The sequence below is a fragment of the Ictidomys tridecemlineatus genome, chromosome 1, assembly GCF_052094955.1.
Source record: "Ictidomys tridecemlineatus isolate mIctTri1 chromosome 1, mIctTri1.hap1, whole genome shotgun sequence".
NCBI classification, from domain to species: domain Eukaryota; kingdom Metazoa; phylum Chordata; class Mammalia; order Rodentia; family Sciuridae; genus Ictidomys; species Ictidomys tridecemlineatus.
Window position 1 is genome coordinate 7,932,704 of NC_135477.1, and position 26,649 is coordinate 7,959,352.

At 37.0% G+C, this 26,649-nt stretch overlaps 1 protein-coding gene across 1 annotated transcript in view; it reads right to left on the minus strand.

The window, feature by feature from the left end:
• Nucleotides 1-367: 367 nt before the first annotated feature.
• Acadsb (acyl-CoA dehydrogenase short/branched chain) overlaps nucleotides 368-26,649 on the minus strand; it is a 45,314-nt gene continuing 19,032 nt past the window's right edge. The window contains exons 2-11 of the mRNA XM_005320745.5: nucleotides 26,099-26,258; nucleotides 25,042-25,142; nucleotides 19,771-19,977; nucleotides 19,082-19,252; nucleotides 17,754-17,879; nucleotides 16,448-16,540; nucleotides 13,665-13,754; nucleotides 9,391-9,528; nucleotides 7,234-7,333; nucleotides 368-6,534 (exon numbers count right to left, since the gene is read on the minus strand). Coding sequence (XP_005320802.2) covers nucleotides 6,464-6,534; nucleotides 7,234-7,333; nucleotides 9,391-9,528; nucleotides 13,665-13,754; nucleotides 16,448-16,540; nucleotides 17,754-17,879; nucleotides 19,082-19,252; nucleotides 19,771-19,977; nucleotides 25,042-25,142; nucleotides 26,099-26,258 — 1,257 coding nt within the window. The 3' untranslated portion in view covers nucleotides 368-6,463. The remainder of the gene's footprint in view (nucleotides 6,535-7,233; nucleotides 7,334-9,390; nucleotides 9,529-13,664; nucleotides 13,755-16,447; nucleotides 16,541-17,753; nucleotides 17,880-19,081; nucleotides 19,253-19,770; nucleotides 19,978-25,041; nucleotides 25,143-26,098; nucleotides 26,259-26,649) is intronic.

Genomic DNA, 26,649 nt, shown 5'->3' on the forward strand with positions numbered 1-26,649 from the left:
TAGAGGGCTATGCTTCAGTCTGCTCTTCTAGGACCCTCAAAGCTCTTCTAAAGCACAGTGAATTCTGAGACTTGTAGCCCCAGGCCAGTGCTGATGGCCATGCCTGTGCCTGCCTGCAAGCCCATCTGGGAGGCCCTGGGAAGCACAGTAGGACACACATTGCTCTGCCCACAGGACAAGCAGTTGAACCTGGATAGAGCTGTTTATATATAGACATGGCATCCTCCCGTTGGGGATTATATTTCTGTCCTTTTCCCTCCTTCTGTGCCAGTTATGTTCCTGGGAGGCTGAAGGGGCTGTCTTCTTGGCTGTAGCTATTTGAGAGAAGCAGAAAGATCAGTTAAAAATGAGGAACAAAAGTGAAAAATTTCAGTGACCCTATTATAACTGTTAATTTATTCCCGATTACAGTTATATAAGAATATATTTCCATTATAAAAATTCAAATAGTATAGATGATACCAATAGTATAGATGATATTCCTAGTCCTAGCACAGGCCCCCAAATCAAGTGCAGCTCTCAGTGTGGCAACATTATTTTCCAAAGGATTTGTACATATATGCTCATACATACAGAAATAAAAATAGTTTGTACTGTTCTGTACAAATACTGGGTGGTTCATCATTTTCTTAAAAGTGTGACTTGATGATTTTATCTCCATACGTGAATCTTATTCTATTAAACTGCTGAAAAGAATGTACAGTGTGTATTTCCATGTTTTATTCATTTATTCTTATTAGTCATTTCTAACTTTTCACTACAGGGCTAAGCATCCCTAATCTCAAAGTCTGAAATGCTCCAAAACCCAAAACTTTTTGAGCACCAACATGAGGAAATTTCACACGTGACCTCATGTGACAGGTTGCAGTCAAAATGTAAACACATTAAAAATATTTTGTTATATTACCTTAAGGATATGTGCACAGGATACACACACACACATAACATGCATACATATATATAATGGATAAATTCTGTGTTTCTATTTGGGCCCTCCTCCATGATATCTCATTATGTATACATAAATAAAATTTGAAAAAAATTAATAAAGCAACCCTGAAGTCCAAAACTCTTCTGGTCCCAAGCACTGGGACAAGGGATACCCAACCTGCATCAAACTTGCACTGATGTCCCTGACATATCTTTCTATACATCCTCCCAGCATCCCTGAGACAGCAGAGCTTGTCATGCCCTGGATTACAATTTATACTTCACATTTTTAATTAATCCAGGTTATTTAAAGTCACGATTGGCTTTTAATATCCTTTTTATTTATTTGCTTATCATTGTGTATAATGATGCTGCCCTTAAATTCTGTCTTTTTTGAAATTCATGGAAATTTCCTGAGTCAAAATTCTAATGTCCATTCATTTGCATTAGAAAAGAAACAAAAGCATTCCCCATATAGCAATCTTTTTAATTATGCTATCCAAATCCTCTACATCTGTTCTTACCTCTTCCTATTTGACTTGTAGGTTTCTAAGTCAGTACCTATGATTATGGCTTTGTCAATTTTTTTCATTGTATTTCTATTTGTTTTGCTCTATATAGTTCCAAGTTATGTTGTTGGAGATTAGGGACATAAAGTTCATGACTATTGGACCTTCTTGGTGATTCTTTCTTTTTATGAGATATCCTTTAAAATTATTTTTGCTTTAATTCAGTTTTGCTACGTATTAACATTGCTACTCCTGCTTTTGTTTTTGCAGGCTTCTAAAGTCTTTCCATCCCTTTATTTCAACCTTACTGTGCTGTTTTGTTTTAGGTGTCTCTAACTTTATGTAGCTAGGATTTAAATCTTCTTTTGCTCATCTGAACATTTTTTAATAGGTAGGCTGAACCCATTGGCACCTATAAATACCACTATGTGTGGCTATTATTCCTACCATATCTTGTTTTTTCCCTAACCATGAATGTTTTTTTTTTTTTTTTTCCTTTTGTACTGGGGCTTGAACCAGGGCTGCTTTACCACTGAGCCATAAGCCCCTGCCCTTTTTTAAAGACAGGGTCTCACTAAGTTGTTGAGGCTGGTCTCAAACTCCTGAGTTGCTGGGATTATAGGCATGTGCCCCACATTTTTTTCTTTTTTGGGGGGGAGTGGGGTACTGGGGAATTGAACTCAGGGGCACACTACGCTACCAAGCTACCAAGATGAGTCACATCCCCAGCCCTATTTGCATTTCATTTAGAGACAGGATCTTGCTGAGTTGCTTAGCGCCTTGCTGGCTAAGAACTCATCCTGCCTCAGCCTCCAAAGCTGCTGGGATTACAGATGTGCACCACCACATCCGATTTTTATTTTTTGCTGTTGTTAATATTATGTTTTCTTTATATTGGGAGCTATCTGTAACAAATACCTGCAATTTAAACAACCCGTAGCCACCACTCAGATTTTTATCATATTCTCTTGTCATTCTTCACACAGCAGGGTAGCTTTTAGTTACTATTTTCTTAAAATTTTTTTTCATATGAAGAGTCGTCTGTGGCTGGGTTCAGTAGTTCATGCCTATAATGCCATTGGCTCAGAAGACTAAGGCAGGAGGACCACAAGTTCAAAGCCTGTCTCAGTAACTTAGTGAAGCTCTAAGTGATTTAGCAAGACCCTATCTTAAAATTAAACAAAATAATAATAAAAAAATAAAAAGGTTTGGGGATTTAGCTCTTTAGCTCAATGTTAGAGTGCCCCTGGAAACAACCTCTGGTACCAAAAAGAAAAAGTCACCTGTGGCATAGAGCATGTTGCTGTTGAAACTCTAGAGGAGATGGCACCTTGGCACTCTGTAGTTCATTTATTTTTCAATACTTTTCCAGCCATGTACCAATGAGCATCTTATTGAAATTCTCTATGCCCCAGTCTCCTTGCCTGTAAAATGGGATATAAGAGCATCCAACTCATAGGCTATATGAGTCAATATGTACCAAAAGTGAAGTATGACAGTTGGCACAGGCACATGGGAAGCTTAAGAGGTGTTAGCACTTGTCATTCTAACAGATCTGAGGGGGTACTTCTGAATTGGGTTGACCTTGGTAGTTTTCTACTCCATCTTTTTAGGAGGATACACCAATGAAAACATTAAAAAGACAGGTGTATTAACATTAAAAAGGTGGGCACACATTTAAATAAGGAGCTGTTCTAATTCATTTACAATGGCAGGTCAGAGCCCACAATACCTCCAATATAGTAATTACTCAAACATGTTGCTGAATGACAAAAGGAAAATCTGGATTTTTAAAATAATGTAGGAAACAGTGGCTCAGATAAGCTGAAATCTTCTATGGCTTTAGACTGTAGTGTACCACTGAGTAAAAAGTACAATAACATAAAGTTTCTAAAAGTAAATCATAAGCCACAGGCTTAAATATCAGTCAGATAATATATGAACCATGAGGATATGCTCAAAAGAGGTGACTTTTCTACTCAAGAGCTAATTATTTTGCCAGGGGGCAGGTAGAGGACATTGGTAAATTTTTCTTTAGTGTCATGAATTTAAACTTGGTTTACAGGAGAGGTGAGCTATTGACTTGGTAAACAAAGGTGTTGCATCTATCTTGCAGGAAGATTACATTATTTTCTTCATCTAAATGTGTAAACGATTTTATCTTATTAAAGTAGCAAAAATCTCCAGTTAATTTAGTGCATTATGTTTTCATTCATCATAAAATATTGATTTTGTAATAGTGAATACATTCTGATAAAAACCATTAAAATAAAACTTTCACTTTATGAAAGATCAGCATAAATAAAGCAGCGAGAATACAACTAATGCATTTACTAAACTACAGAATAACAATGAAGTCAAACGATCACATACAATAATCTTCATGTTTGATCCCAGCTACAACCTAGGAGAGCATGTTAAATGCCAGTGCCTTTAGCAAGTGATTAATATATGTAAGTGAGACACCGATGAATCCTAATACTTGAAATGTTTATTCTTCACCAGTTAAATCTAAAATAAACCAACACACAATAGCAGGGAAGAAATCCAAGATCTGTTGGAACAGGGACAGTATTAATAGTGTATTTGGATTCTTGTCTTTGTGCCTGCATAATCTTGGGAGAGCAAAGGCTATGATCCTTCACTTTAAAAATGAGGAAATGTCTGGGCTGTTCTCTAAGGTCTTTCTAGGTCTAACCTTCCATGATTCTAAAATTCTTGATAACCGATTCATTTTCATGGATGAATTCTCTAACAATACTAATATGGCAGCTGGGTTAAGACCAGCTCCCCCAGCCCCCAAATATGGTCAAATAGTTCTCTACTTTCTAATCCCCATCCTCAAACTAATAGCCCAATCCTCAAAGTAACAAACAATAACAACAGGCTTCAGGAGGCTGGATCTCCACCAGACACAAACTCAAGATAGAAAATTTTAAAGATCCCAAAGTCATGGTTATCAGAAGAAAAGCTATAATGAAAGAAGCACAGGGAAAACCCACAGTATCTTCTCTGGTTAAACAACACAATGATACACTAACAGAAGATGATAAGATCATATAATAACAAGAATATAGAAAATGATTAATTTTGACTATTCTCTGTGACATGCACAAAGTATACATCACAAATTAGAACTTCATTATTCCTAAATATACATTCATTGTCCAGATATATATGGCAGCCTCTGATGCTGCAAATTTAAACATGAGGTTAATTGCACTTTCACAAGTTTCTGACTGTACAGGAAGAGGGTGGGATTCTGTTTACTAATATCGGCTCTTCCTCCATCGTCTGTAATATCCACCTCTCTTCCACATCATCAGAGACGAAAAATATCCAAGCCACCCAGGGCATTTCACCCACTTCCAGGGTAGTTAACTGACCCCCTACTCTTACCAAATGACTGTCTTTTTGTTTTGAAAGACTGGATGGGGTTTCCATCATCTTCCTATCTGAACGTAAAGCAGACTCTCTCTTTGGACCAAGGTCTAAATTTGTCCTTATTTCTTTCTAATATTTTAATGTAATTCCTACCTGAATTGTGTTTACACAACTTTGAATACTCAACTATGATTTGCATTGCAGAAATTAACACAATTCAATAAACATGAATGTGTAAAGCAAAATTACTTTGAAAATGTTAGGCTTTCTTAGTATTTATCCTTTCATTAAAGTAAAAAAATGTAAAATAATAATGATTACTTTCAGTGAAATTGCATGAGACTTAGAACAATTCTCATGTTTGACCCATGTCTGTTTTTCAGAGAATACAAAACTCTCATCTGTTGTCCTTCTGTGAGAACTTAGGATCCACCCTGGAGGGTTTTTTCCTGCTGAGACTCCCTATATGGAAGGAATGGCATTGCCTGCTATGTATTTTGTTGGGATCCACCTTTCTGTCATTTGTATTGTAGAAAAATATTTACTTTTATTTATTTATAAAGTAAATATTTTATATCTTCCAAAATATAAAATTGCTTTAAGTTGATTATGATTTTTCAAACTCTACAGCTCCCTTCTATCCCTCATTCCTTATAAGATTTTGATGTGCTTCTTAATGGAGGCAACATCTCTCTTTCTTGAGAATCACTGAACCAAAACCCAATTTTTGAATTAGTTACTATTTAGGATGAAGCCAAATTACAAAGTTTGAGAAAAGAGCATTCAATCAAAACACAGAGAGAGGACTGGGGATATAGCTCAGTTGGTAGAGTGCTTGCCTCGAATGGATAAGGCCCTGGGTTCAATCCCCAGTACCACATACACACACAAAACAAAACAAAAACAAAACACATACACAGAGAAATTATATTATTGAAAATAGTGCAAAAAAGAATGAATATTACAATTTTAAATATTTTCAGTTAAAACAACTTCATTTGAACTTCATAGTTGAAAATTAATGCAAAGACAGATTTTTAAAATGATCATCTGAAACCATTATGAAATGCAGTTTTTATATAGGTTAATTAAAGTGGCAAATTATATTGCTTTATTATAAGACCTATAAAGTTACACCCTTAATTTCCACCCATTCACTGATTTTTTTTTAAGAAGTTTTAGATTTTTTTTTCCAAATAAATTTCTATCATTCTTGGCCTCATTTGGCTACTTACAATAAAATCTATAAAGTATCGAATAAAAATCGTTGACTGTAACAAATGTTTCTCTGATGCAGTAATATATAAGATTTAGAAGAAATATAAAATAACTACTTTTTTAATACTTTGATTCTTCATTTTTCCAAATGTTGACGGAACAAAGCTTCTGCATACTCTGAAATTACAGTGATAATATAAATATTAAGTTTTAAGTCAATTTTGGAGAAAATATGGATGCATTTCTTCCCAAATTAAAAAATGATCTCCTGTGCCCATAAAGGGAAAAGGCCAAGGCCACAGACCTGGACTGGGGACCTCAATAAAACACCACAATGCCATGGAGCCTAATACCCCCAACAATGCACAGGAGTTTAGAATGTTAGACCAATGGCATTCAGGAGGGGCCCAGACCCAGGGCCATCAGTATTCCTGGTCGATGTACTTTGCAATGGTGTTCAGCTGGATATTGGAAGTTCCTTCATAGATTGTACCTTAAATGAGAGGAAGCAAAAGGAACAATTAGGAAGGGACCCACAGCTAAGAGTCAAAGACAAAACTATAAACACTACCTCTGTAGTTGCTCAAATCCATTGCTAGTCACATTATTTAATGTCCCCAGTATATGGAAGTACTGGACAAAGTCATTTTGACCAAGGGAAGATGACAATTTTCCTTGGCTTATAAAATGTCCAGAATCAGCATGGAGCAATTGAAGATTTTGGTTCCTAAACCATCAATGCATAAGCTCTGACTGTCTCTGAGGAACATGTGGCGTCTGAGCTGGTGTGTTTATTTTCCTTTCAGGTGGTAGAGCACTGGACCACTCCAGCCTGATAGGGCACTTAGCTTCTGAAATTAGAACCCTACTTCAAAAAACAGTATTAAATCACACTAGTCACAAATATTAAGACTTTTAGTAAAAGAAAAATTAAGATAGTAGATCTTCATGCAGTTTTACTCAAAGGCCTGTTGAGGCACTTAAAAAGACAAATTGATGTTTTTAAAATACAAATTCATTTTTCAGATAGAAGAGGTGGGCAAAAAAAAAAATCCAGCTACAAGAGAGCCAATAAACATATACTGAGATTAAAACTACTTATGCCAAGGTACCAGTAAAATAAAATCAACAAATATAGTAGCTCAAATGCCAAAATAACAACAAAATAAAATGTAAAAAAAAATCTACTTACCAATCTTTGCGTCTCGGAAGTATTTTTCCACAGGGTAATCTTTTGTGTAGCCTACTCCTCCCATCCATTCAATACATTTACTAGTTGTTAGCCCTGCAATCTACCAAAAAACAAGCAGCAAGTTACACACTGACACCGCATAATTTATGATTATAAACACTTGTTATGCTATTTTAGTAACATGGTTTTATTATTACTGGCAACTGGAAGTACTGAAGTTGTTTTATAAACTAGCATTTTTTGGTACCATTCTCTCTAATATAAGTATCCTATTAATTTGCAAAATTCCTTTTTCCTTAAGAAAATCAGAATATTGGTGTTCTGTTTGTCTTCTGCAGTACTGGAATGCTAGGCAATCACTCCACCTGACCTACGCCCCCCAACCCAGAAAACCAAAGAATTGTTCACACTCATATGCTTGCCACTAGGTATCATTTATTAGCAGACATTTGTCAAGGGTGTCCTTTATACTGCATACTCTGCCTGTCTGTGGGTATAGAATGGTTGGCAGTGAGCAGTCACTGCCCCTTTGGTCCTGGTGGTCATGTAGAGAAAGACATTAAACCAAAAGCATAGAAACTGATAAACTGCATAGGGCAAAAGAGGAGCTTGCTGGGAAAGTGATGTGATTTACATGGTGGGATACTGGAGGAGACAGCCTGAGACCTAAATAGGAGTTACAGGGCATGTTTTAATCTGAGAAACAACACATGCAAAGGTGCCACGGGGAGAAGGGGCTCATCATCCTCAGGGACCTGAGAGAGAGAGCTGATGGGCTGGGATCAGGGAAAGCTGTGATAAAGAGAATGGAGGGGTAGGCCGGCCTTAGAGGAGGGTGAGCAGCTTGACTATTGGTACTGGTCCCTCCAGGATGCCCACAGCCTAATCCTCAGGAACAGAATAAGCTACCTCACATGGCAATGTCTTTGCCACTGTGATTATATTAAAGACCTTGGGATGGAGATTTTATTCTGGATCATCTGGGTGGATCTAATGTCATCACAAGGTTTTTTAATAAGGGGCAGAGAAAGGCAAAGTAGTCAATCACTGAAGGCAACAGGAAGTGTGGGAGAGCTTCAACTCTGCTACAGCACTGGCTGTATAGACAGTACAGGAGGAAGAAGTTGAGGAATGCAAGCAGCCTGCCTAAGCTGGAATCACATTCTCCTTGGGAGTCTCCAGGAAGGCAGCCTTGCCAACATCTCAATTTGATCCCAGTTAGACCCATCTCAGACTTCTGACCACCAGAAGTGGGATACAATAAAGTTATATTGTTTTAGGCCATTTCATTTTTGGTTATTTGCAGTAGTGGTGATAGAAAACTAACACAAAAATATTTGTATGAGAAGGCAATGAAGTAAAGGTTTAAAGTGGAGAGTGACATGACCTCATAGATACTTTGGAGTCAGCAACAGGAACCATGATAGCAGTTAGGTGACTGCAGTAGTTTGGTGAAGAAATGACATGTCTTGCTTGGATGGAGATGTTCCAGGGAGAGAAAAGTACATAAATTCAAGAAATCTTTTGTGGGCAGATCTACAAGAACGGATGACGGATTTAACATGGGGAAGAAGTAGAATGTTAAGATGACACTGAGGTTTCTGACTGGTGCACTGGGTAGATGGGCAGATTAAGCACAGGCTGGATGCATTAGTTGGAATACAAGGGAGGTTAAGGTAGGAGGATAAATTTAGGGACTGGAGAGCTTAAATGAGTATTTAAAATAAATCAGACATATTGTCAAGACTGGGAAATAGCTGTTCGATGATGTGGCTAATTTCTCCAGCCAAATTCTAACTCCTTAAATGTTAAGTATGAGCAGAAAACATTAAACACAGACAATTTTTTTCTTTGCGCTTTTAATCTCATTTGCTAACACCTCATCTTCCATGCCCCAACCTTAAACCATGGGCCTGACACCACTGCTCACAGGAGGTGCCTCTGTGGACTTGTTAGGGTGGGCTACCTGAACTGACTACTCATGGAAACACAAGACCCCACAGAATTAAAATGTTCTCCTAGGGTAGCTTTGCTTTTTTGCTTTTCAACTGTCAGAAGTGAAAAGTCCATGTTACCTACTTGAAAAAAAACCTAAGTTCAGTCAACATTCTTAAGTGGAAAGGTAAAAATAAAAAATTCCTTTTTTTTTTTTTATACCTCTGCTGCATAATATTTGGCCATAGATGCTTCTTTGATGAATGGTCTTCCAGTTTCTACAAGCCTAGCAGCGTTGTATATCAGTAATCGTGCAGCTTCCAGCTGGGTGGCCACATGAGCCACTTGGTGTTGGAGCCCCTGTAACATTCAAGGCCCAAGATGGAGAGTTAGGATCTCTTGAGACAGCTTTGGTCCTTTTAGGAGATATAACTCTGACAGATTCAAAATATATCCCAAAGGAAATTTATACTCATTTCTAAAATACTTTAAAATCTCCAATCCAAAAATGAACTAAGACATTACAAGATTGCTCTTTTCTCAGAAAAATTCAAAGCTCATGTAATTCTTTATAATTGTCAAGATTTAATAATTGTCAAGTTTTAATATCTCAAAGTCAGATTTAAAAATCTGAGTGTTATTAACAATTATTTTCAATTCTCTTTTATGATGAAAATTAAGCTTAAATTAAACTCTAATAGCAAAACTTTATATTCTTTATTTGCTAGAATTAAGAAAATTCTGGGGCTGGAGTTGTGGCTCAGCGGTACAGTGCATGCCTAGCACATGTGAGGCCCTGGGTTCCATCCTCAGCACCACATAAAAATAAATAAAATAAATGTATGTATAAAAAAAGAAAATTCTGATTTTGCACATGGTCTCAAGGCATCACATGATATTAAATGCAAAGTAATGAAGGAATATTTGAAGCACCCCCTTTGAGTGACTTTATTAATGTGACTTTACTAAAAAACCCAATAACAGATACCACTTTCTTTAAGGTTATAGAAAACAGAAAAAAAACTTTAAAAAACCACACTAAAAAAACTCATACCACTCTGATATTTTTGAGGGTAAAAAATGTGAGTGATTTAGCGAGTGAGAAATGAATAATATTTAGAGTTATAAGCAATTTCCTGGAAATCTAGGCACAAGATGTTTATTATAGACTGAAATGATTCTCATGCCTAACTTATCTATTCACCCAGACATTTATTGAGCGGCTAGTATATGCCAGGCACTATGCTGAGCAATGCAGACATCACACTGAACATTATAGTCAAGAGTTCCCTGTCCTTCTGATTTATGGCATCCTGCAGGGAGAACAGACAAATAAATATAATAATCTGTGCTGAATGTTAAGACAGACTCTTGATTGGGCAAGTACTCATATAATCCCAGGAATGGCCTTTCCTAAACAAAAAGGAGGAATAAACTGCAGAAAAATGGCACTGTTTGCAAATACCCTGTAGATTCTTCTGTCTGTGATATGTGATACATCAAACTTTGATGTGTATAAAAAAGACTAAGTTACATACATATAGGTTATGAAACATGGTAACAAACCAAACACCCTCAAATCTATGTGTAACACAAATATCTTCTCCATTATGATCTTTTTACTTCCTGGCATCTTCTTTTAAAAAATTAATTAATTTATTTGTTCTAATTAGTTATACATGACAGCAGAATCCATTTCAATCATAGTACATAAACGGAGCACAATTTTTCATTTCTCTGGTTGTATACAAAGTAGAGTCACACCACATGTGCAGTCATACATGTACCCAGGGTAATGATATCCATTTCATTCCACCATCTTTCCTACTCCCATGCCCCCTCCCTTTCCCTTGCCCTATCCTAAGTTCTTCCATTCCTCCCATGCCTCGCCTCCTGCCCCATTATGGATCAGTATCCACTTATCAGAGAAAACATTCAGCCTTTGGTTTCTTGGGATTGCCTTACTTCACTTAGCGTGATATTCTCCAACGCCATCCATTTATACCTGCAAATGCCATGATTTTATTCTCTTTTAATGCTGAGTAAAATACTTCCTGGCATCTTTTGAGGGAAAGAAATTTGGTAGTCAGATTCACCAATTTTATCCTTTATGATTAGTTCTTGTGTGTTTTATTCTGTTTTCCCCTGTGATTTTTAAAGTTTTGCTTCTTACATTATCCCTTTAATACATCTGAAATCTATTTTCTGCATATGGTGTGAGGTAAGGATAGTTTCATTATTTACAATTCATCTTTAATATATTTCAATTTGCATACCTGCATGGATCTATTTCTGGCCTTTCTATTTTGTTCTATACAGTCAATTTGTCTATTTCTATGCCAATACCAAGGTTATGAAAATTTTTTCTGGCTTCTTATGTGAAACTCAGAGATTCAGACTGTTTTCATAAAATACATTCAGTTCATTTAAATCTACAGCCACCATCCATGTTGTCTATTCCAGTAAGTACACACAAGGCAGAAAAGGGATAGTGGTTGTGTTTCCTTCCCTAAAGAGCACACTGTTGCTGCTCTTTATTATTAGTTATTATTATTATATTAGTTCCCTAAATACACTGTGAGCCCAGGGCCTGGCATGAAGAGCATGTTCGACAAACTGAAAGAAGTAAGGAGGAAGTCTGGTTTTTACCTTCCAGAGGTAAGAAATAAATGAACATATGCAAAGCAAACCCAAATCATTCTAATGAGATGAAATACATAAAACCCTACTACTAACTTTAATCAAAGCTTATATAGTTAATGGTGGTTTTTAGGATCAAATTTCTAAGTTTCAAAAAAATTACTCACCCCAGGTATTTCTAAAACTGTCTTTGTGATTACACTTGTTAGTACATCTGACCCCCAGGTGTACATGTGTATATATTTATATACACATATATAAATGTGTGTATTATATGTATATGTATACATACACATGTAAACACTGTTTCCTGGGTGTTTCCTGCAGAGAAGATCAACAGCCTCCTCAAACCTCTCTCGCCTTCTGTCTTTGCTGTGAGCTATGTGGAAGCTGGCTCTGAGATAAGACTTGAGTACAATGAAATGCAAGACCAAAAACTAAGACAAAAACCTGTAATTTTGGTACCATACTAGTAACATGACCTTGAAAACCTGCCCTCCAAGTGCCTCAGTTTCCTGAGTATAGCATGGGGATGACAGCATGGGCTGTGCAGGCTCTGGTCAGGTGTGCCATGCTCAATCTTCTGGGTCTTGGATTGACTGCATGTCCATGGCTTTATATCTCCACACATGCAGTTTGAGTATGCTCAAGTGATGTCTAGTGATTATAAACCTGAAGACAACGTAGCATGACAGAGCTGATAGTATAGAAATAAATTATACTTGGAACTCAGACTGTTAAAATAAAAAGGGAGGTTTTTGCAACCATGTAAAGTAATTATTCTGGAATTTTAGGTAATACACTTCAGGGTGCTTGCAATGCCTGGTAAGCTGCTTCTACAGGCTGTCCTGACACTGGTAAAACCTCAACGTGGACAAGAATACCCTTGCCATCAAGGAATCCCTGAATGCCCTATCAGTGGACCAGTCCAGTATTTCCCAAAATGTCTGGCTCAGAGTATCTCAATTGCATTAGCAAACTGTATCTCCAGTAAGATGTATGTGTCAAGGTGCCCTCTGAGATTACCACATGGGTCTGGTCTGACTAGGGCACTTAAGACGAGTTTTACCATCTACTGAGAACTATTACACCATGAAGTGTGTTAAACACTTCACACATATCTAATTTAAAATAGGACGTCTCATATCATATTATCTTTATATTATAAATGAGGCATTTGAGGCTTAGAGTGATCAAAGCCTAAAGCTATGACAGATTGAACACCCAGATTTGAAAATGTGAAATCCATAAATGTCCCAAAATCTGAAAATTTTTGAATGGCAACATGATGCCACAAGTGAAAAAATCTACAACATGAAGCTTTGTTTTGTGTACAACATCATTAAGTACATCATATAAAATTACCTTCAGGCTATGTATATAAGATGTATTTGAGGTATAAATGAATTTTGTGTTTAGATGGGGGGCCCATCCCCAAGATGTTTTATTATGTCTATGTAAATATTTCAAAATCTAAAAACACCTGATATCTGCAACACTTCTGTTCCCAAGCTTTTCAGATAAAATGATACACAATGTGCAAGTGGCAGAACTAGGATTTGAATCCATGAAGTCTGACTTCAGACTTCATGTCCTGTACTTATGAAGCAGTGAGGAGAAATCTCTGAAAAATTCACCAAGACATCCCATGTCACAGCACAGCTGGAACACAAGGATGACAGTTCCACCCTTGACAAAGATCAAAGCATGTAAAAGTGCACGCTCAGAGGCCTATTCCTGCCCTCCTCCCTCCATTAAAATCCTCTCCAGTGATTCCCTCCATGGATTTTCAACAAAGCTCCTTATCAACTGGAAGAGAGGAGAGTCTGGGACACTAGAACAGTCTAATTATGTACCTGAAAATCAAATATTCTTTGGCCAAATTGTATCCTTTCTTTAATATATGGAATGGTGTAATCAAAGCATCCTTGCGCCAGTCCCAGCATCTGTTTAAAAAAAAAAGAAGGAAAAGAAAACCAGAATTTCTCACTTTTCCACAAGTTTATGGTTATAGTTACCCAAGTCATAAATTACTTTTCTAGCAGATTGAACAGATGGAGTAGGAGGAAAACTTGATCTACCAAAGTGCTGAGGTATGTATTAACTATATATCTTTATCTATTGCATTTATAGAACTGAACTTCCAGTAATTGGGAGAAAATCTGGACTGGTGTCGTATAAATATGAGTGTATTTAATTCTAGGACAGAGTAAATCTTCTGGCATGGCTGTATTCATGCAACTAAGCTACTGTTCAGGAATCTTTTTCTTTAAGCTCTGATCCTCTAGGCACAAAGTGAGCCATAGAAATTCTGCCCACAACTGGCCTTCAAGACAGTAGTGTCATCTCCAGTCCTTCCAGAAGTCAAATATGGAAGATCACTTCTTAACCTTCTACCTTCCTATCCATTTTGCCTATAATTAATGAAAGTTCCAATGGAAGAAACATCAGAACATAATAGAACAGGACTTCCCAAACTTGGATGCACATTAGGATCATTTGGGGAACTTGATTAAAACAAACCCATGCTTGGATATAACATCTGAGTATAAGAACTGAATCCAAATCTTGGAAGTAGAGGAGGTGGTTAAGTGTGTTCTAAACATCCGCATTTTAAAACTCTGGGTGATTTAATGCACAGATAAGGCTGAGAACAACTGATAGCATCTGGTAAAATCATTAATTTACAAGTTTGAAGAATAAGGGATGGTGTTTAACAATTTTAGCTGAATTATGTCACTGCTAATCAATTCTATATCTATTGAATGATTTGAGCTTATAAATGGTTTCTAAATTTCAACATTAGGTAGCTATTAAATCACTAATTATGTCAAACTATGGAGGTTTTTAAAAAGGAAAAAAAATCAATAGTTAAAGCTTTAGGGGGAATGCCCCAAAACATCAATATTTCATTAATGCTCATTCATATTTTCATTTAGCCTTTCCTTTGAACTCTCTGCAGAACAGAAGATTATGTTAAATATTAAAGGAACAGCTAGGCATGGGGGTTCATTTCTGTAATCCCAGTGACTTGGAAGGCTGAGGCAGGAGGATTACAAATTTAACACCTTGGCAAAGTAGCAAGACCCTGTATCAAATAAATTAAAAGGGTTGGGGATGTATCTCAATGGTAGAGTGCCTCTGGCTTTGATCCCCAGTACTTGAAAACAAAAAAACAAAACAAAAACAAAAAAAGAACATAAGAAAATTAAAGGGACAAATCCCCACAAACCCCAATTTAAAGTGAGGCAGTAGGCTCAATGCTTCTGGCTATAAGAAAAGATGATGTCAGTCATAACTAGAGTTTAAAGCATGGAAACAATAGCCTATACTGAAACAAAGACTGAAATTTTAATTATCAATCAAAATAAGCTATTTCATCTCAGTAAAATGTTTCCATGAAAAATACTGAAGAACCAAATTTTCTCCAACTGCAGTGTTTTGAGGATGGATGACCTCAGTTCACTCTGTTACCTGTGCCTCTTCCTCTAAAAGCCATCCACAGAGACATAATAACTATCTGACCTTAACTTTTCATTAGGTTATAAGATAACTTGGGGTAATTATACTAAAGACCATGCTGTGTATTTTACTGCCAGAACATCTCTATTATTTAAATGCCTGGGAAAAATCAGGTCTGGTACTGTAGTTTTTAATGCCACATCTGATGAAATTAAATCACAGAAAAACTTTAAAAAGGATAGATATGCCAGTGCTCTTTAGTAACATATTACCTAGCTTTGTGGGAAACTTAGGTTAATTACTGATCTAAAGAACACTCTGTTGGGTTGGGGATGTAGTTCAGCAGTAGGGGTAGCAGGCATGCTTAGCATATTCAAGGCCCTGGACTTAATTACCAGCACCAAAATGAACAGTTTGTTAACAAATTAACAGCAGCAGGAAAATATCTGGAGTAATACTCTAACATTTAACTATTCCAATTGCTAATGTATATCAATGTACATCAAAATCTAAAGGCTCTAAATTGAATTTCAGATATTCACCTATAAAATAAATGTTCTATAAAAGTAACATATTTATAATAAACTAAAGCCTTTATTCATTTTATTAATCTAGAAAATAATGTCATTTAATATAAAATGAATATATACAATAGGGTAAATCTGTTAAAAATTTGAGTAATTCTCAAATTACACTGTGTATTTATTTATGGCTGTTTTATTTCATGTGCCACAAACAATTGCTCCATTTTCACACTTGTAAAACCCTAAGCAGTGAGTCTTTCATTGTTTGAGTCAGAGATCACAGAGAATATGTATTTATTCTTAATTTAAAAGATGTCTTCCAGAATGAATTTCATGCTTTGAGATGCTGATTTTATAAAAATTACATATTTAACTTATAATACATTTTAGAAGTTATTGAGTCAGGTATTAGATAATACTTCAGTGTTCTCAAAATAGAAAACATGTTATCTCTTAGCCATTGTTTGGTTCTCTGGGTACTTACATAATTGACTAAAGTGGAATCTGAAATAACAAGCCGTTCTTTCATTTCATGTAAGGGAAGGGTGCCATCTTGTGTTCAAAAGCTTCCACATTCTCATTGGTCTTACTGTATTTCTTTATTTTTACATTTTGATTGGCTCATATTGTGGAAGAGTTACAATTTGACTTACCTGTGCAGCAATTCCTATTCTGCCTTCATTAAGACTTCCTATAGCATACTTATAGCCGTGGCCAATTTGTCCCAAGATATTGGCTTCTGGAACCTGAAAATACAAATGTGCACCTTTTTCTCAATTTAATTTGATATAATTTGATTTGATTACACACATATTTAAAGGCTCATATACTTCCAATTTGTGTGATAGTACCTGATCACAGTACTTATTAAAATCTAATGAGATTATCTGCTGATTTCTCCAAGTCTCTACAACTACTTTCCCAAGTCAGTTATTCACTATTGCATTGTGTAGAGCCTAGTAGTCTGCTCAATAAATGAATGAATGACTCTAGAAAAAGGGAATGTTGAACAATTCATCAATTGCATAAATAACAATTTTCCTCCAATTCTTATGTGTATATTAATAGTGTAAGATAACATCATTAGGAACTATAAAAAACATGAAGTACTTGTAAAATAATGGTTTCTTCTGTTGAGATGATTCATCCTTTTTTAAAAGTCAACTGAGGCATGTGTGTAGTGTGTGTATACATACCTGTGTGCATGCAAAAGAGAGAAAAAAGGAGGAACGAGAAAACAGACTAAAATGTACTTGAAAATAAGATTAAAGATTCAGATTGGGAACAATAAAAAATACTTAGCTTTATAATATAGGCAATTAGGAGAGGGAGCAGGGCAGAATGGGAAAGAATGAGAAAGAAAAGGGAGAATCAGAAGGTCAGGAAAGGGAAGTAGCCAGACCCAAATGACAACTGTAAAGTCATCTCCTACCCCCTCCCCAGACACACAGGTGCATGAAGATCAAGCTCCACTATGAGTGATGGGAAACCCATGACAACCTGTCCTGCCTGTTTAAAAGCTCTGGAGCCTCAGCCTCAGCACTCCAGCTATATTGTTTTGTGGGGTGCTACCTCCTTGCTCTTCATTCTCACTGAGCAACATCCCCATCTTGTGGCCTTTGGTGCACTGACACCAGACTTCCTTCACAAGTACACCAAGCTTTATAAAGTCGTAGTCATTCAGAAGTATGCAAGTTATAAAACATAACAGGTTAATTCTCAGCATTTTCTTCCGAGGCCAGTTACTGGGCAGAAAGGTTTCCACTCTGGTCTAAACTACTATGAAAAGTACTCTGGTGACAACTTAACCTAAGAGCACTTTTAGGATTCCACAAAACACTCTCCTGTGCGTACCGTTTGCCACTTAGTATTTTGATAGCTCTCTTGCACACCCACACTCCCTATGGTACCACCCGAAGCTCCTTTCACAATACTTTATTGATTATTTTAAATACCCACCTTGACATTTTCAAATGTTACTGGGCAGGTAGAAGAAGCTCTGATGCCCAGTTTATTTTCTGCTTTCCCTATATGAAGGCCTTCTGTGTCACGATCTACTAGGAAGCAGGTGATTCCTCTATATCCCTAGAAAGAAGATTTAAAATTCCACGTGGATTTATAAAATCTCTTGTTCATAAAGGGTTCCAAGGAAAAAGAAAACTAAAAATAGACTTTAGAATACTTAGGAAAGAACTCTGAATGTGTGCATTATGAAATAAGTGGAAGATGTGAGATACAACACCAGGAACCTTGCCATTTCTTTTGCTTCTTCAGAAACCATAATGGATATTAAAATTATTTTGTCATAAGGTGAAAGGTTAATAATATAGGTACTTGTCACTCCGTTTTTCTATATGCTTAACAAAACACTGTTGAAATCTTAAGAACTGTTTGCTAATCTTGTTCCCAGAATGTGCTGTCCCCAACTGTGAACTGTTTTCTAATCTTGTTCCCAGAATGTGCTGTCCCCAACTGCCAAACTGCAAAATGTAACTTCCCTCCCTGCCCTCTCCAAGGAAAGTATATAAGCTCTGCTTAAGCTGTTCTCAGGGCTCTCTCTCTTTGCTCTATTCAAGTGAGCTCTGAGCCCCAGCATGCTGGTCCCCAAATAAACCCTTTGCTGTTGCATGAGACAGTCTCTTGGTGGTCTCTTCCTCCGACTCTCGCCCGACCTTTACAAAGGTATAATATGATTATGAGAATTCCATGTTTTAAATTTAATTTTATTAAATACCTTAAAGTTTTTCAATTCAATTAAATGAAATATAATTAGTGGAAATATTAAAAATATACTTTTTTTGGTGGTACTGGGGATTGAACCCAGGGACACTCTATATACCCAGTCTTTTAAAATTCTTTAAAATTTTGAGACAGGGTATCACTAAGTTTCCCAGCTGGTCTTGAACTTGTGATCCCCCAACCTAAGCCTCCCAAGTAGCTGAGATTACATGTCATTGTGACCAGTTCTAAAACATTCTTAAAAATAAATGTACTAATAGGTACTTAAATTCTTCACTATTAAAATTTGAAATCATATAAAATTAAAGATTGGCTTCTTATATAGCATATTAGGAGATAAATAACAAATGGTCTCATGTAATTAATAATTATGTCAAAATATTTTAAGAGATTAATAAATAAGGTGAAAAGATGCCAGTTCAATCTCACATTTTCAGTACCAAGGAAAATACAAATTTAAGACTAAGTCCTACAAAGGAAATGGAAGGAGGAAAGAAAAAGAGAAAAGATGAGGAGGAAAAGAGAAGAAATTTTGTTTTCAAACTTACACGGGTAGGGTCCACATTTGCGAAAACCAGGAAGAGTCCTGCATGTGCAGCACTGCTAATCCACATCTTTGACCCATTGATGAGATAGTAATTTCCCCTTTTATCAGCTCTGGTCTTCAAAGCAAAGGGGTCACTACCTGCTCCAGTCTCTGAAAGGCAGAAGCTTCCTATCTACACACATGAGGAAAAAAAAAAGTCCAAATAACAATTGCATTTATGTTCTGCATGACAAATGCTTATAGCAAAATGGACATTTGTAAATAAAACCCATAGCTACTTTTTAAAAAGTCTATATTTATCAAAACAGTACTCTCACAGTATTATTTCCCTCAAACTACCACACTATTTGCCTAAGACAAATTTGCAGACTTGAGAATACATGCTTAAGTTTATCTAAATTAATTCTAATAATTAGAGGAGAAAGCCAACTCAACACAAATGAAACTATCAACAAAAGAATTGGAAAACAAAATTGTGACAAAAAGAAATAATTTTACTGTATAAATATCCAAGTAGAAAATGAGAAGCAGAGTTTTTTTTCCCCCCGGCTTACTGAGCACCGCTTGATTAATTTATGGTGCTGCATTGTGTCCTAGATAATAAAAGTTAACACTGCAGCTACTTTTCTCCTGAAAATATTGCAAACTTAGAAAAGACCAAACCATTTCAACAACTCATTTTCAACTCACTTTTTCTGTAACCAGTTTAGGAAGATGGGTGGTCTTTTGTTCTTCTGTTCCATGTTTTTTAATCAGCTTGTTAATTATTGTGTTCTGGAGGTCACATAGGAGAGCAACAGATGCATCAACTTTGGCTAATTCCTCTATGACTAGGATACTGGAAAAAAATGAGAATCCTGTTCCTCCATACTTTGCATCAACTTCAATACCCATCAACTAAAGGAAAAACAAGAAAACAGATTAAGCAGTCTATTTTTATGCCTGAAAATTTCTTGCAAGAAAAGTTAAAAATACACTGTAAACATAGATGTTTTTAGTTTTTAAAAAATTAATTAATCTTTGGTACTGGGGAATAAAACCATGGCATTCTATTGAGAAACATCCCAGTTCTTTTTATTTGCTTTTTATTATTTTTATGTTGAGCCAGGGTTCACTATGTTTCTGAGGCTGGCCTTAAACCTGCCATCCTCCTGTCTCAGCCTCCCAAGTCACTGGGATTACAGGTGTGTGCTACTGTGGCTAATTTGATATCAGTAAATGAAAAAAAATTGTAACAGAAATAATTTATTTTGGAAAGGAATAAAATTGTATTCTAGACCTATTATTTTCTTTTGGGCCTCCAAAAATGAAAATAAGAGGTAAAGTGCTTTTAAGAGTGTTTAGTCAGTTTTGCATTGCTGTGGCCAAAAGACCTGAGAAGAAAATCTCAAGAAGAAACATTTATTTTGGCTCATGGTTTTAGAGATTCAGTCCCTAGTTGGCAGACATCATAGCTCTGGGCCCAAGATGAGGAAGAACATTGTGACAGAGGGCATGACAGAGGAGAGCAGTTCAGGACATTGTGGTCAGAAAGCAGAGAGCTCTATGCACTAGGGACAAAATATAAACCCCAAATATAAATCCTAAGGGACTCATTTCTCCAGCCATGTCCTACCTGCCTTCAGTTATCACTTTGTGAATTCATATCAGTGGAATAATGCATTAATTAGGTTAAAGCTCTCGTAATCTAATCATTTCATCCCTGAAATTCCTTGCATTCTTGCATTTGAGGGACACCTTATATCTACACCATAACATTCCACCCCTGGACCCCCCAAACTCAAGCCCATCTCAAAATGCAAAATATATTTAGTCTATTTCTAAGTGTCTCCATAGTCTTAAGTTTTGCATTACCCAAAGTCAATGTCTGAGACTCAAGGCAAACTTAGCTATGAGCCAAGATCAAAAGCAAGTAACAATATATCCAATGTATAATGGTCCAGAATAAACATTTCCATTCCAAAAGGGAGAAAGAGGAGTATAGGAAGACGGAAGACTGAAATCCAGCTGGCCATACAAGTTTTGTAGCTCCACATCCAGCATCTGGGGACATGGCTTTGTGAGTTTTCTCCAAATTTTGTGCAGCTTCACCCCATGGCTTTGTTGGTTGCAGCTCACATGACCTTTCTCTTGGCTTGTGTCTGCTCGATTCCTGCAGCTTTCCTCCGCAGATGTTCCACATTAGTAGCATCTCTCAATCTGTGGGTCTCCACCGCAGCTTAGGCTTCCTTCTCACATCTTCATGCATCATCCTTTCAGTGCAGATCATAGGAACTCCAACTCTGCTATACTCTGCCTGGCCTCCGAAGCCTTCCTTTTAAATACTGGTGGGGGCCTCCATAACCCCGAACTCTAATTCTTCAGTCCTGCAGAACTGGCACTATGTGGTTGACACCAAGGTCTGCCACCACCTTGAGTAGTAGCCAAGCCTCCTGGGACCATGGCTATAGCAGCCTCTGAGTCCGGCCGGATGGCTGAGAAGTGTAAATTAACTTCCTAGGTCCCCATGTGCAAAGCAGTGTTCCCCCAAGGACTCAATGGAATTTTAACTTTTACACCCTTGAGCCTGATATGGTTGTGGTCTTGCCAATTCCTGAGAAGCTCTCATGCCATCTTTTCCATTGTCTCTGTGCAAAGTACTTAGCATCTCTTTATACTGCTGTAATGTCTTTAATAATCATACCTCAGCCCTAGCTTTACTGGTACTTTCCTAGCCAAACTGCAAGTTTTTCAAATCTTTCTGCTTTGCTTTCTGCTCCTGATTAAACTTGGTTAAAAGCATCCAGAAATATCTATGCCACCCCTTGAATGCTGTGCTATCCTGAAATTTTGTCTGCCAGATTAATAAGTCCATCATCTTTAAATTCAGCCTCACAGAAAGTCTCAGGATGCCAGAAAACAGAAAACTTAACATGAACAGCCTCTAGCCCAATTTCCAATAAAGTCCTCCCTCTCCTCTGAAACCTCATGAGCCCAGTCTTTACTGTCTGCAGTCCTACTGGCATTCTGTTCTGCTGAGTTCCCACCAGCCATCCATTAAACTGGACTCACAACATTCTAAAGCTTTTCCAGTTTGTATTTCTAATCTTTTCAAAATTCCTCCCCTCACAAACCAGCTCCAAAGGCTTCTGAACCACACAGTCAGCCTAGTCATAGTAATGACCCCACTTCTCAGAATCAAATTCTGTTTAAGTTTTCTCTGTGTCACTGTGACTCAAAGACCTGAACAGAACAACATAAAGGAGAAAAAATTTATTTTGGCTCACAGTTTTAGAGGTCCAGTCCATGGTCAGCCAATTCTATAGCTCTGGGCCCAAGGTGAAGAAAGATATCATGATAGAAGGGCATGACAGAGAAAAGCAGTTCAGGACATGGCAGTCAGAAAGCAGAGAGAGAGAGCTCTGTCCATTAGGGACAAAATATAAACCCCAAAGGCATACCACCAGTGACCTACTTTCTCTAGTCACACCCTATCTGCCTACAGTTACCACCCAGTTAATCCATATCAGTGGATTAATCTACTGATTTGGTTAAAGTTCTCATAAAAATAACCATTTCACCTCTGAACATTCTTGCATTGTCTCAAAGATGAGCTTTTGGGGAACACCTCAGATCTAAAGAATAACTGAAAGGAATGAGAAAATATCTTATGAAATATAAACATAACCTGATGTCCTTTCTTGCTAATAATTATAGGAGTTGTTTTGGTCTTTCAACACTATCCCCTTTATACCACTTTGAATATAATAAGTAAATAGAAGAAAATGACTAGCCCTCAAGGGGAAACATTTACAATTTCATTTAGCATAATCTCTTCTAGACAGGTTTCTTGATAATTTCAGCTGAGATAAGGGTTGAATGACCAATCCACTTGTAATTTTAGCAAGTCTAGGATGGCTAGCAGATAATACTTGGCACTATTTGCTGGAGTCACATTTGACCAGGCACAGGTGCCTGATAAACACAACAAAATGTTGGCCACAGACTTCTAATAACCTTGATACAGGCCAACTGATCAGTCACTACTCCTAAGTCTGACATATGAATCTTCCTGGGTAACACTCATTCCATTTTTATTTTTACTTTTTAAAAAAATATATATTTTAGAGGGCTGGGGTTGTGACTTAGTGGTAGAGCACTCGCTTAGTACACGTGAGGTACTGGGTTCGATCCTCAGCACCACATAGATATAAAGATTGTGTCAACCTAAAATTAAAAAATAAATATTTAAAAAATTATATATATATTTTTAGTTGTAGTTGGACATAACCTTTATTTATTTATTTTTATGTAGTGCTGAGGATTTAACCCAGTGTCTTGTACATGCTAGGCAAGTACTCTACTGCTGAGCCACAAGCCCAGCCCCAACATTCCATTTTTAAGAGACTTTATTTCAGATAGGAACATGTGAACATGTGAATCAAGACCTACAGCTGGTAATGGATAAATGATAATGCTCCAATTCTCACTATACTCTCTGGGAATCACTCCATGTTATGTATGGTCAGGGTTATGGCTGTCATGTTTCAGGATGAAGAAAGATTTTGCTGCTATGAAGGCAGAAACACAAAGGGGATGATTAAAATGTGAGAGAACCAGAAATGATGCTCTCTGAGGAAAACCTGAGGATCTGGGCATGCCTGGAGACTAGTAGGCCTGAAAGCTACCTGACTATAATATTTGGAGCAGCCATTGGAGATACTGCTTCTCTATAAAAAGTCATGAACTTCTCAACTGGAAAATAGGTGTCAGGTAACTAAAGAGCTGAGACAACAGGTGTTAGGTAACTGGAACTACTCTAAGCAGAAACAATTTATGGAGCTGGGTACTAGGAGCATAAGGCCTCTGAGGTCTACCACCTCAGGAGAGGCCTCAGAGAAGCCTACAGGGTCATAAACCACGACAGTGAAAGCTAGCTAGTGATGGATTTATTCAGTCTGTCTGTCTTATGTTCTGGACTTCTGATTGACCTGGTGTGGCTCCACATAAGGTTCCATGTTCCCAAGAGTTTCTTTGCTAACACAAAGTTGGAAAAAACACTAAAAGCTGGTCACTTTAAAATAGGAAGAAATGAAACTCTATGGCTAAGTGGCAAGGTTATTTTTCAAACAGGATGACAGATGAAATTTAGGACAATTACTATGAATAGCAGTGACTAATTCTGTGCCATCCTTAGTATTTAAAAAAATCACTTTGCATCTATGGAGAAGGGAGAAATCAGGAGTGTTGGGGTGATTTTTAAATGTCCTCCTTGGAGTCCCTTATAACCTCTTCTAGCCATAATCAAAGTAGTTCTATTTTAATCTTTTTTGTCTGTTTCACTAAAGGTCTAGTGACTTAAAAAGTTAGAAATCTGTTACCCTGCTTAACATGGAATTCAGATGTCACCCGTTTCTAAGTGTCTAAGCTGAGCACAAGCGTAGGAGACTCAGGTAGAATGAACCCTCACTATGGCATCTTATTGTTGCCTCGGCAGTTGTCCTATGCATTGCAGGATGCTGAGCAGTATCCCTTGATGCTGTGACATAGGGTTAAGGAAATAGGCTTTGGAGTCCGAAAAACTTGATGATCTGCTCTCTCCATCATCATTTCCTCATTTGAAAGAGCTGCAGTGGTGCAAAGGGCAGTGCATTATTCCTACTCCATTGGATGCCTGCAACATGCCCCCTGGAAGGCCAAACTGCTCCTGGGTGAGAACCACTGCTCTAAAAAAATCACTCTCTCACTGCCAACCTTTTTCTTAAAAAACACAATATTTCCATATATAATGTTAATTCAACTACTAAAAATTTTAAGTATAAAATATTAATGAAGACCTCCAATGAACAGAGAGCACAGACATTTTTGGCTAGGAAACAAAGGGTTCATTATGCTCATTACAGTCCCTAAATTTAAAAGAACACATTGAGTGTTAACACTGGAAAGTATCTACAGAAATTGGAAGAATTATAAAATATATACCCCTTGTTGGAATAAGCCTTGTATTACTGATTTTTCCATTTTTGAATTTTCATCCATGGTTGAAACCAAAGGAGCAATCTCTTCTTGTGCGAATTTTTTAACTGCAGAAAAAAGAATCACTATTAAGTCTACGTTCAAGTGGTAGTCATTTTAATAATAACTATAATCATCATTGATAGTTTGCTGACAAACTTTAATTTTTAATTTAAGTTAAATGCATGTGAGTGCACTTATTCTTTTAAAGCAGAAATTATAAAGTTTCTTTAATATAGAAAAGTATAATTCTCCAACTCCCTTTGTAATCCTTGATGCCATTAAAAATGAGTAACATATACAAAAAATATAAACAATACAGAAAGCATAAAATGAAAAATGGCCTTATTCCCTGTTCTGGCTACCCACCCATCTCCCCAAAGGTTACTATTTTTATGTTTATTATGTATTTTTTCTGAAAACTTTTCTTTGAACATCATCTGTATCTATACAGACACATGAATTATCCATTTATCTGTCAACTTATATCTCTGCACAAAGGAATCATACGAAACACATTCAATCTTCTCCCCACGCATGTCTAGATCTTTCCATGCCAGCACACTCCATCTAACATGGGCCTTTGAATAGCTGCATGGCCACACAGAATGAGGTTTCTCCACCTTAGCACTATGGACACTTTGAGGCAGGTGAGTCTTTGTTGTGGAGTCGTCCTGTGTACTACAGGATGTTTAGCAGCATCCCTGGCCTTTATACAACTAGCTGCCCACAGTAGGTGCCCATTCCAAGGCTCTCTAAGAAACTTTTTAACAAAGCAGCTTCTGGCAAGAACTGGGGAAGCAGAGAACAGAGGTTGGGGGCCCTTCAACCAGACAGCATTTTAGTCTATTGTTGTTTTTAACTTTTAGATATACATCACTGTTTGTTTTTTTTTTAAAAAAAAGTTAGAAAACTCCATTCACAAACTTAATGAATTCACCTTTCATCTTTCATATGTAATTTCATATTGTAGACCCCACTCATGACCAGAGGAGTAACAAGGTAAAGTGAGAAATGTACTCACCTGCACTCTTTATCATCATTTCCTCGTCTGTAAATGTTTGCAGTGGCACAAAGGGTAGTGCATTATTTCTGACATCAAAAACAGCTTCTGACTGGGAAGATTTTAGAACACGAGGAGGAATTTTCCAAGAAGACAGGCATGTTGGGAAGTTTCTTCTTAGCTTTAGGAACAGCCCCGATGAAAGAGGGAACACATACACACACATGAAAGTAAAAAAGTGATTGAACATCTGTTGCTTTGGGGATAATTTCATAACCCATTCTTATATTTCACCACACCAAAATGAGAGTTTGACTTAGATTTTAAAATTCATTGTCTTTTGAACAAACACAAATTAGTTTAACATTATATCTTCTTTTCCCAGAAATTGGTGGCTAAGTAACTTTTTCCAATTAAGGGAACAGAGCTTTCTAGGTGGAACTCACTGTCAAAATGTATTTCTCAGTTCACTGACTTCTTGGATAGGGAAACTGGGATACAGCGCTGCTAATGTCTACCATTGACCACTGTCAAGAGCATTCTCTCGTGGGGCACAGGAGCAACTGGGGGAG